At 43.9% G+C, this 12,547-nt stretch overlaps 1 protein-coding gene across 4 annotated transcripts in view; it reads left to right on the top strand.

Moving 5' to 3' along the window:
• The first annotated feature begins 761 nt into the window (after nucleotides 1–761).
• GRAMD2B (GRAM domain containing 2B) overlaps nucleotides 762–12,547 on the top strand; it is a 45,999-nt gene continuing 34,213 nt past the window's right edge. For all 4 annotated transcript variants that reach the window (XM_031045323.1, XM_031045321.1, XM_031045322.1 and 1 more), the window contains exon 1: nucleotides 762–897. In XM_031045323.1, coding sequence (XP_030901183.1) covers nucleotides 806–897 — 92 coding nt within the window. In that variant the 5' untranslated portion in view covers nucleotides 762–805. The remainder of the gene's footprint in view (nucleotides 898–12,547) is intronic.

Consider the following 12,547-nt stretch of genomic DNA (forward strand, 5'->3'; position numbering starts at 1 on the left):
GATTCTTCATCATCACTTCTTACTTTGGTTGAACTTCAGTTGTGGGAAGTCCCCTTGTCAAGCTGCCCACCACTAGTCCAGTTCAAATTGCCCATTGTGAAACATTTACCCAAAATATTTCCTTCTTGCTATTATTACTTGCCATCAAGGTCAATGTTGCTTAGCTACAAAGCAGAACTAAATTTACTTCTGAACAAAAGAGTACATTTCATTTTGTACTTCCCTGTTTCAGCAGCCTAAAAGTGAGGTGAAGGCTATGCTTGCTGCTTTTTGTACAACGCCAGGTCGTTTCCTGAGCAGACAAACCAGCCCGAGCTGCTCTGGAAACAAAAGGCCACCCCAGGCAGCCGCAGGTGGAAATGCCACACACTCACCACACAAATTCGTGTTAGTACACCTATCTGAACACTGGAATCGCCGTTTGGAATACTGCCTGCTTGGTGAGCCGGGGCAAGCAGCTTCCCGCGCCACTCGCTGGCCGGCCCGGCTGCCCTCACCTCGGGGCCCCGCTCGCTCATTGAAGGCGCATTTTGTTCGGGACCGCGAGAGCACCGTCTCACACGACAACGTCTAGGCTGTATCATTTAAGGCACGTAATGGATGGGGCACGCTGAACCTGGCTCTCGGGGCCGCGTTGGCTCCTTCTCAGCTAGAGTCACACCGAGCCGGGCGGAATCTAACTCTACACCGTCCCACACTACGCCCGTCCCCTGACTCCAGCATGGCGGCGGCAGGATCCGCCTCAGGGCGGGGCTGCGCGGTTGGGTCGGGCGGTTGAGTTCTTTGCGGCGGCAGTGGGGTAGCGATGGTGCTCGTGATCGAGCAGCGGTGTGATGCGGAGGAGCCAAAGGTGGTGCGGCCAGCCGGCAAGCGAGAGAACAGGGGCACCTTGCGGCTGTGAGTACTGCCCAGGCCGGGGACCGTGCGGCTCCTACCCGGGCTGACTGCCGGGGTGGGGGAGGCGGCTGTGGAGTGACTCGAGGTGGCCGCGGGGCTCGGTGGCGCGGGGCGGGCTTCGCGGCTCTGGGCTGCGACTGTGGTTTGGAGTCCGTAGGGTAGAGTTGCCGAGGGGTCTCCGCGTCCAGGCTGAAGTTGAGCACCAACACGTCTCCCCTCAGCCAAGTTCTGACGTCTTCGGGAGGCGGCCTCAGGCACAGCGTTAAACTCCGAAGTCGTAGGAGCAAGGCTTGCTGGTACTGCTTCGAGCAATTCCATGCAGCATCCTGGAAATCCTTCTCTGCCGTGGCACAGAAACCCAGCAGTTGTGCTTTATCACTTAGGTGCATGGCTCCAGCGAAAGCTGTAGTACTGTCCTTTGGGTGCTAGGAAAACTCAGAACTTTGTCAAAAGTTCACAAACTTTTGTACAGGCAAGATGCAATAAAATGCAAGCTCAGCCTGACTCCTATCCCAGAGACAGGACGGAGTGCGCCAGCAAGGCAATGGGTGCTTGCCTGCCTTGGCACAGTTCCCCAGCATGCTTTTTGCCCATTGTGGCCATAGACTTATCCTGCTTTTTAACCTGAGAGGTACTGTATAAACGGAGCAGGTGAAGAGAGCAAAAATACTTAATGCTCTTCAAGAGGAAGAGGAGGCCTTGATGGCTGGCAAAGGCTGCTTAGGCTAGCAGATGGAAGGTAAGGAAGTCTGAGAGCTTCCCCTTCCATGGGTGGGGGTTTTCCCTGCACTCCCCAACGACACTGACCTTCCTTCCTTCCTGTGGTACTTGGAGATGAAAAGTGTTAGAGGCTGCATCTTCTGCATTGGTATTTGCCTTTCAGTGAAGGTCTCAAGTTGTTTTTGTATGCCATGGTATGACCATTACGTGAAAATCTTGCTGGAATCAAGCAACTGTCCAGTTCTATACCAGACTCCTAGTTCATGTGGGACTTGGCAGTACCAAGGATGCTGTTTGAGAAATTAAGCATCTGTGAATAAGAAACTAAAAAATCTGGGAGTTTCTCCTCAAAAGAAAAAAAAAAATAAAACACACACACAAAAAAAACAGCAAAAAACCCCCTAACTTCTTTTCTACCCTGGGATGATTCCCCTCCCCAGAAAATTTTTATTCACAAAGATTTAAGGTTAAACAGACTCCCAGAGAAAGGAGAACAAGCACTTTTTCCAGAAAGAAACTGAGGAGGTCTGTGGGTGCTTTTTATTTCCAACTGTTGTATGCCTGATCTCTAAGCAGGTGTATTCCCTAAGTATGTATCACAGTGAAATCTGTTGCCAGAAGGAACTTGCTTGTTGGAGAACATTGGGTGTCTTAAATATCTTCTCAGTGTCCTTTATCCTGTGTGGAGTAGTCACATCAGTAAATGACTTAATGTTCCAAATGAGGCGTAATTCCTCCTTCTCCTTCAGAGCTTTCTGACTTCAAGCCTTGGGTTCTGATCCCTCTTGCAGAATTATACCAATGAACCAAATGAAGTTCTTCAGGTATGCAAGATCTGTATCAGATTGCCAATGTATAGAAAGCTTGATATCAGAGGCATTGCACATATGTTGACTAGCCCTCTGTCTTGGGTTCAGCTGTAGCAGTCATTTTTCTCCTTCTTAGTAGCTGGTGCAGTGCTGTGGTTTTGACTTTCAGCCTGGGAACAATACTGATAACACTGATGTTTTTATTTCTTGCGAAGTAATGTTTACTCCGACCAAGGACTTCCTGAGCCTCATGCTCTGACAGGGAGAAGCAGGTAGAAGCCAGGAGGAAGCAGAAACAGGACACCTAACCCAAACTAACCAAGGGGGTATTCCATACCACAGCACATCATGCCCAGTGTATAAACCAGGGGGAGTTACCCAGAACCCCCAGATCACTGCTCAAGTCAGGTTGGGTATCAGTCGGCAGGTGGTGAGCGGTTGTACTTTGGCTTTGACATCAGATCCAAGGACATCTTTTTGTATCCACCATTTTGTATGTCATCCATTTTGTATATACACACATATATATATATATATGAGGCAAAAACGATGCTGTATTTTATAATACGGGATCTGAGCATGATGTGAATGGCATGGAATAAGGGGTGGATACCAACAGACAATGCAGCTACTCCAACTCCAAGAACAGAAACTATACCAACCCCAGCAACAAGTACAGCAGCTTCTCCAATCCTGACCACAACAGACAGCACAGCTACTCCAACTCAAAGAACAGCTCCCCTTGGCACCCCAATTACCCATGCTGGGCTGGATGTTTAAAGGCAGGGTCTCTTCTACACATCGTGCAACCAATGCTACATGAAGTAAGTGAGCTGCACTAATTACACAATGAGCTCAAACAGGAAATCCCAGTCATCCAGGCATTCTAGAAGTCATCATGGACTAGCCAGAGGGCACAGATTTTGGAATGTCACCGGATGAGGAGGTCATGCGTGCTGAAGAGGCCCCACCATATAATAAACTGTCAGAAAGTGAAAAGCAGTATGCCTTCTTTACTGGTGGATCCTGCCATATTGTGGGAAAGCATCAGAGACGGAAGGCAGCTGTATGGAGTTCACAAGAAGTTGCAGAACCTTCTGGAGGAGAAGGTGAATCGAGTCTCTTTGCTGAGGTGAAAGCCATCCAGCTGGCCCTGGACATTGCTGAATGAGAAAAGTGGACAGTACTTTATACAGACTCATGGATGGTGGCAAATGCCCTGTGGGGGTGGTTGCAGCAATGGAAGCAGAGCAACTGGCAACGCAGAGGTAAACCCATCTGGGCTGCTGCACTGTGGCAAGATATCGCTGCCCAGGTGCAGAATCTGGTGGTGAAGATATACCGTGTAGATGCAAATATACCCACAAGTCAGGCCACTGAGGAACACCAGAACAGCCAACAAGTGGATAAAGCTTTGATTGAAGTGGCTCAGATGGACTTAGATTGGCAGCGTAAGGGTGAATTCTTTTTGGCCTGGTGAGCTCATGACACTTCAGGCCATCAGGGTAGAGATGCAACATACAGATGGGCTCATGATCGAAGGGTGAATTTAACAATGAACACTATTGCCCACGTTATTCATGAATGTAGAACGTGTGCTGCAATTAAGCAAGCAAAGCGGTTAAAGCCTCTTTTGCAACAAGGATGATGGCTGAAGTACTAATATAGGGAAGTCTGGCAGATTGACTATATCACACTCCCACCAACCTGCCACGGCAAGTACCATGTGCTTACCATGGTGAACTCCGAGAGTTCAGACAGAATCTCACCTGTTCCATTATTTCAGCTGTGGAAGAACTGTTCCAAGAGTTGACTGTACTGAAGCGGTGTGTTGGCCAGGAATCGAAGCCTCTGTTTTGTCTCCAGGTGTTTAATCTTTGACTGCTGGATCAGCTACAGATGTAAAAGTGAGGTCAGCATTAACCAGTGTGATAAATGGAGGTCTTGCTCACTGTGACTCTCCTTTTTTAGCTGTCAATTTTTGCTGTTCAGTAGGAAGTATGTGTGATGCAGGGGAAAGCTAGGTGGTCTGTTATGCTACAAGCTGCAGTGTTCAGCAATACTAGCCTGAAGAGTGTGAAAAGACTGCGTATGCAGAAGAAGTTGAAATGCTTTGTCTTTAACTAGAAAATTATTTAAGTAGTTGCTGGCTGGAAACAAAGCTGGAATTTATTTGCCAATCCCATTTAACAGGTAGCTGGATGCTTCTGAGAAACCATCATGTTCATTTAACTGTGAGTTAACCTTTGAAATCAAGTAACTTTGGTTTGACTAGCTTGAAGCTACAGGGCAGATTGGTCAGTTGAAGAACAAGAACATAATATGGGGTTTGATTCAGTCAGAAGTGAACTTGCTACAAGCTGTATTGCTAAAGATTTATTTTTAGAAAACTTCGTAAGTGTGTGTGGTTGTGGTGGAGTTTCATTCCCTTCATGTTTTCATTTCCTTCAGCTCATGCTGACCTCTATTTAAAAAGAAAAAAAAAAACACAACAAAACAAAAGAAACTAGCAGCATTGTAGAGGCTCAGGAAGTCTTACAGTGTTTTTCAAAGCTCAGGGGAGAAAGATTTAGGTGAGTACTGTAACCTAAACTTTCAGGAGGTATGCTTAAAATGGTTCAGTTTAGAGGTGGACTTTGTAGCTGGGTATGCTGCTGCTATCACAAAGGTGTTTCTGGGGGATAGGTTCTTCTGAAGGACTGACGCTGCAGAAATGTTTCGGGGTGTTGTTTTTTGTTTGGTTGGTTTTGGGATGATCTTTTGTGTTTGTTTTTTGTTTGGCTTTTTGTCTGTTGTTGGGTTGTTTTTTCTTTATTATGTCAAGATTAGATCTGGGAAGTGATTCAGGAACTTTATACAGAAAGAGTTAAGTATGTTCACAGTGACTTAGAAAATGGGCTTCTCTGGCATGTTCGAAGGTTCCTTCCAACCCTAACTATTCTATGATTCTATGCTTAGCAACAGTTATATCTGAAAAGTGCCATACATCTCTGTGGGTTGTACACCCCCAGAGATAAATCTGTGTGGAAGATGGGTGCTGTTATTATCCAGAGTCAAAATAGCTATGTGCAAAAAGTTTGTCATTATGTGGAATTCCTCCCAGGCAAATCAAAAGTTCCTGAAGAGAAAAAAACCTTCCAAGTGATGCTCTGTGACTATTGCATCCTGATTGGCCAAAAAGGATTTGACCTTGCTTTGTATTTAGAGGATTTTTTTTTTCTGACTTGAAAGTGTGGTGTGTTGTGTTTGTTGTGGAACTGGACCTGCCTCAGAAGCTGTCAGCCCCAGTGCAGGAACAGCTGGTGGAACAGATCTTGTATTGTTGAAAACAAGAGTGTGGTGTGTTAAGGAGAAATGACAGAAGTATAATAAGGAGGAGTCTGTATTCCATGCCAGCCTCCTTCTGCTTGCACACATACTTACTTCTGTTGAAGTCAGTATAATATTTTCTGGTTTTAACAGGTAGTATTTGGCCTAATACCGTTAAACCTGCCTGTATTAGGGCAATGTGCTAAGTTACTGTATTGTAAGACACCCCACTATGCTAAGTGGCACATTTTGTACCCTTAACAGTCATAAGATAATTTCCAGTTACTGAGTGTAACTTAAAGAAATGAGGAGGCTGGGACTTCAGATTCCAACATGTTTGGAAAGTCTTAGTGGGTGTTTTTTTTGACGGTTTCTGTTTGGTGGAGGGTTTTCTTGTTGTTTTGCTACTGGGTTTTTGCATTTTGGGTTTTTTTTGAGAAAAAATACGTTGCAGATAGTGGGGAAAATATGCTACTGAAAGCAGTGGAAAATGCTTACAGGCAGGCAAATGACATAATTCTGGGAAAAGAGGGAGTGTGATTTTTATGGTTTGTTTGCCTGATGTGTTATGCTACCATAACAGGTGTTTCCTAATAACTATTGATAAGTTAAAAGACATTAATTGACTGACCTGTGCATAATCACAACTCCTTAACTTTTTTCCTGAACTGTCTTTTTTCCTAAACTGACTTCCCTAAAATCTCTTTCTCTTACTTGAGAGAAATACACAATACAGAGAAGAAAGGGGAAGTTATTTATTACTGATTCGAAATTTTATTTCAGCTTTGAACCAGATTAACTCCATTCCAGTAGCCAAACTTCTGTGGGTTGGGTTTTTTTTTGTGAAGGGAAAAAGATATAGGTATGTACCTACTTTATTCATGATCTGTATGTTCAGTGGTTGAAGATATTAACAGATGTTAAGTATCATATTTTTTAATTCTTCCCTGGTAGTTTTTCCCTAATTTTTATAGCAAAAGTTGTAATGCATAATCTGAAAAGGATAGCCTTGCAAAGTAAATCATGTAAATTAGAGGTGTGACAGAAAAGAGGTTTCCACTCTGGATGACCTTCATCTGTTCATGATGATGATTTTTAACAGCTCCTATTTTTTATTATATTCCTGTTGTTCTTTGTTCACTGTATATACATCCTTAACTTACAAAAGAAACTTATTAAAGATCGTTGTGCTATGTATAAATACACACCATGAATCTGAACAGCCTTTTCTTTGTACCGAGCTGCCTCATTGGCTAACTTGAAATATGCCCAAATGCTGGTTATATGCAGTCTGTGATAAATGCTTGTTAAGCAACATAATACTATAGATAAGCTCTGCTCAGCAGGGTTTGCTGCTGCTATTTGACAGGTGATGCATAAACATGTATTGTATCACAGTATTGTATTCTTACTACCATCTCCGTAAATGTTGCAGTCATATGGTTAGAAATTATGTGCTTATCTAATAATACCACTGCTGGGATTAATGATCTGAACATAGCTGTTGCCAAGACCATTCCTTTTCTGTCAGCCTTTTTAGACTTATGTTACTGTTACACCAGAGAGATTTTGTGTTTGTTCTGGCAACCTTTACAGACCTCGTTTGTGGTACTTATTTTAACCAAAATCCACAGATAGCTGTCTGGATCCAGCTAGGCTGATCAGCAAAAGTCTCTTCAAATATTGTCATCACAGAGCAAATAATTTTTCTGCAGATAATCAGAATACAGTATAATAAGTTGGTTTTCCCCATTTATCCACTTTTCCTTGAAAAGAAACTTCTTGTTTTATCTAGGAAGATTTCTGAGCTATTCAGAATTACAGAGGGATTATGTTTTCTGTAAACAAATGTTTGAAAACACCCATTTTTCCTTCCAGGTAATAGAAGTGGGAGATTCCAGAAGGACATGGGCATCTGCTCCCTGCCAGCCCACTGTATAAGGGCCCTTGTCTCTATAAAATGGTGTAATGTGCTGTTTCATGCTTGGGTGATTGTTACAGTAATGGAATTATGTACTGGGAGGTGGGACACCTAAATAAAATAGAGAACCAGTGGGTTCTCTATTTTGTGGGGAGAACTGTGTGGGGAGAACACAGTTGCCTTTTCTTACTTCTCTGCTGAGCTTTAGTGCTGTAGTGAAATACATGCCCTTTAACTAAACTTCTACCTGACACAGACTAGCTTTGTGAAAATAGCACACTAAATTGAAGGAGGTTAATAAGCTTCCAGAAAGTGGCAGGTAATGGTGTGGAGATTGCAAACAGGCAGCAAAGAAACTCAATTTGGTAGAGAATGCAGACTGAAGCCCTCACCATCGTCAATAGATGGGGGAAGAAGCCTTCTAGTTACTTTATTAGGAAACAACAGTTCTTGATGCCCTGCCAAGAAAAAACCATACCTAGGCATGTCCTGTAGCATTCCTGTAGGCGCCTTAGTGGTTTAGTCCTCTAGGAATCTTAGTTTAGGATGTTTACAAAGGACAGACCACCTAGGCAAAGAATTTTCTTGATGGTAATTTTGCAGCTACCATTTGTGCTGTACTAGTTCAAGACAGGGCATTTAGATTTGTTCAGCCTTTTCTGGACAAGAAGGATTGTTATAGTACAAAACTGTCCAGTAAATAACAAAATTAGATATATGCCCATTTGGTTTTGTCAAAGTTTACGATAATATCCTATAGCATATTATCGTAATGCTATGGCAGAGTTTATGTAAATCATAGAATCATAGAATAGTTAGGATTGGAAAGGACCTCAAGATCGTCTAGTTCCAACCCCCCTGCCATGGGCAGGGACACCTCACACTAAACCATATCACCCAAGGTTTCATCCAACCTGGTCTTGAACACTGCCAGAGATGGAGCATTCACTACCTCCCTGGGCAACCCATTCCAGTATCTCACCACCCTAACAGTAAAGAATTTCTTACTTATATCAAGTCTAAACCTCTGCTGTTTAAGTTTCAACCCATTACCCCTTGTCCTGTCACTACAGTCCCTAATGAATAGTCCCTCCCCAGCATCCCTGTAGGCCCCCTTCAGATACTGGAAGGCTGCTATGAGGTCTCCACACAGCCTTCTCTTCTCCAGGCTGAACAGCCCCAACTTTCTCAGCCTGTCTTCATATGGGAGGTGCTCCAGTCCCCTGATCATGCTCGTGGCCCTCCTGTGGACTTGTTCTAACAGTACCATGTCCTTTTTATGTTGAGGACACCAGAACTGCACACAATACTCCAAGTGAGGTCTCACGAGAGCAGAGTAGAGGGGCAGGATCACCTCCTTCGACCTGCTGGTCATGCTCTTTTTGATGCAGCCCAGGATACGGTTGGCTTTCTGGGCTGGGAGTGCACACTGCTGGCTCATGTTCATTTTCTCATTGACTAACACCCCCAAGTCCTTCTCCGCAGGACTACTGTCGTGGTTTAAACCAAGTCCCCCAACTCCCGGAGAGTTAGGAAGGAGAATCCAAGGAATGTAGCCCCCATGGATTGAGATAAGAACGGTTTAATAGCTAAGGCATAACACAATAATAACGATACAGCCAATAACAAGCGAAAAGAATACAACACCCCACCAGCCACCGACCCATAACTCACTCCACCCTGCCCGGCCGAGCACCGCGTGCTCCCTCCTTCATTTTCCTCCAGTGCTCCACCCTTCCTGCTCCCTCTCCCAATTGCCTCCTGGGCATCACGTGCTATGGTATGGAATACCTCATTGGCAAGCCTGGGTCAGGTGTCCTGTCTCTCCTTCCTCCCGGCCTCCCCTCCTCCCCGGCAGACCACGTGCTCAGAAAAGGCCTTGAACAAAAACACCCTCAAAACATGCTTGCTATCAAGCAACTGTTCCCAGCCCAGAAGTCAAAACACAGCACTGCACCAGCGACAAGAAGGAGAAAAAATGACTGCTACTGCTCAAACCATGACAACTACCATGAATTTCCTTTTTGCCCAACCTGTAGCTGTGCCTGGGATTGCTCTGACTCAGGTGTAGGACCTTGCACTTGGCATGGTTAAACTTCATGAGGTTGGCATCAGCCCACCTCACAAGTGTGTCAAGGTCCTTCTGAATGGCATTCCTTCCCCCTAGCGTATCAACAGAACCACACAGCTTGGTGTCATCGGCAAACTTGCTGAGGGCACACTCAATTCCATTGTCCATGTCAGCGACAAAGATATTAAACAAGACTGGTCCCAACACCGATCCCTGAGGGACACCACTCGTTACTGGTCTCCAGCCGGACATTGAACCGTTGACCACAACTCTTTGAGTGCGACCATCCAGCCAGTTCTTTATCCCCTGAGTGATCCACCTATCAAATTGATGGCACTCCAATTTAGAGACAAGGATGTCATGTGGGACAGTGTCGAACGCTTTGCACAAGTCCAGGTCGATGACATCAACTGCTCCACCCCTGTCCATCACTTTTGTAGCCCCGTCATAGAAGGCCACCAAATTGGTCAGGCAGGATTTTCCCCTAGTGAAGCCATGCTGGCTGTCACTAAGCACCTTGTTGTTTTTCATGTGCCTCAGCATGCCTTCCAGCAGAATCTGCTCCCAGATTTTGCCAGGCAGAGAGATGAGACTGACTAGTCTGTAATTCCCCGGGTCATCCATTTTCCCCTTCTTGAAAATGGGGGTTATATTTTCCTTTTTCCAGTCATCAGGAACTTCACCTGTCTGCCATGATTTTTCAAATATCATGGCCAGTGGCTTTGCAACTTCATTCACCAGCTCCTTCAGGACCCGTGGATGGATTTCATTAGGTCCCATGGACTTGTGTACATTCATGTTCTTAAGATGGTCTCGAACCAGATCCTCTTGTACAGTGTTCCCAAGGTCTAGGTTTTCACAGTCTCTGCGTCAGCCTTCCAAGACTCGGGTGCTGTGGTCAGATCCTTTGCCAGTGAAGACTGACACAAACAAGTCATTCAGAACCTCAGCCTTCTCCAAGTCATGTGTAGCCAGTTCTCCTGAAAGTTTCGTAGGAGGCCTACATTGTCCTTAGTCTGTTTTTTAGCCACCACATACTTATAAAATCCCTTCCTATTATCTTTAACATCCCTAGCCAAGTTTAGCTCTAATTGGGCCTTAGCTTTCCTAACTTGGTCCCTTACTACCTGGATAACATCCCTGTATTCATCCCAGGCCACCTGTCCTTGCTTCCACCTTTTATAAGCCTCTTAAATATGCTATGGCATCATAGTACAGAGTGGATGTTGCTGCGGAGGACAGTGTTTGGCCAGTGGAAAGGCTCATACTGAAGAAGAAGGCTTACAGAACATTCAGACAGTGTCCTGGTGACAGAAAATAAAGTCCAGCTGGCCCTAGCAGCTATCTGGCCACCACGTGTCACATCAGATTCTTATAAAAATATCTTTTTCCAAGACTTTGGAAAGAAAATGTTTCTGTATATACATATATATCAGAGTCAAAAGGCACTATTGTGAATAGCGTCAGTGAGACCCATTGTTGGAAGCTAGTATTTCCTACTGTGAAATAATAGTTCGTTTACATTGTTCTATCTTTTCTGGGAACAGAGAGGCTGGTCTGTAAGAAAAATCATAGGTTGCAGAGATAATGGTGAGAAATTCAGCATTGCTAGGCCCTTGGTAAACGGTGAACCTCCAACAGTGATTTCACTTTGATCCCCTTCCATCTTTAATGGAAGTTGTGAGGAAACGGTAGGTGGACACAATTATATGTTCATTTTCATCTCAGTTGCTGGCTTGTACTGTTCTTGCTGGAGAACCTACAAAACCATTGTTCTGTGGCATCCCTTCTCTTTGTGTACAACCTGTATGAAGAATCAGAATTATTTTTCCCATGTACATTGATGAAAACACTTTGTGGTCAGCACATTGATTCATTGTCTCTATGCAGAATATGGAGTCATTATTTCTAAACGTGCCATGAAACAAAAGCTTCTGATCAAGTGATTCATGGCAGCTTCATTTTTTAACTCTTTTATTGTTTTATTTTTTAATTTCCTTAGCAGAAAAAGGAATAATGATGTTGGCAAGATTGCTCTCATCATCATCTGTAACTGTTCTGCATTCTTAATAGCAGCTGTTAATCGAATTGCTGGTGTCTGTTTTTATTTCTTTTTTGCCTTTTCAAATAAAAAAACCAACCTAATTCAGTTTGGTGTAAGTGCTCAATTTCTGTGATTCTGTGGCATAAACTTTTTTCAAAATCACGGTAATACTGGAAAACTAGCAGCCAAATCTTTTATCATGTGGAGGCATGTTGCTCTGGAGTTCTTTCTCAAAAAAAACAGAGATGTAGCTTCAGGTAACGATGCCAAACACTTATGCTTATGCTCTGATGATCAAGCCTCATTTGTAAAGATACTTGTAGTGTTTCAGGGAGAGATTTGTGTTGTTTCTGCCTGAGTTATGGAGAAGATCTATTGATAGATGCCTAGGAGGTCATACTGAACACGTGAATTTATGTTGAGATGCAATATTTATCTTTTGTTTTCTGAATACAGCATAGAACAATTGGTAGACCTGACATGTAAGTGCCTTTGCCCTGTTTTTTGTACCCTGGTCAGTTGTAGATCAGGAATTCTTCGTTCTATTACTTTTTTTTCCAGTTAGCTCTGTAAGCTGAAGATAAAAATGGGATCTGATACAAGGTTTCATGCTTCCTCTTCAGTAGTAATTGTGGTCTTTGTCTTGTTCGGGGTTATTTTTGTTCGGGGTTATATTTGTTTGGGGTTATTTTTGTTCTGGGTTATATTTGTCTTGTTCGGGGTTAAAAAATGAGGTAGGCTAGAACTAGAAGGTAGAAAATCTTTTTCTCCAAAAG

This window comes from Melopsittacus undulatus, chromosome Z (assembly GCF_012275295.1).
Source record: "Melopsittacus undulatus isolate bMelUnd1 chromosome Z, bMelUnd1.mat.Z, whole genome shotgun sequence".
Taxonomy (NCBI): Eukaryota; Metazoa; Chordata; class Aves; order Psittaciformes; family Psittaculidae; genus Melopsittacus; species Melopsittacus undulatus.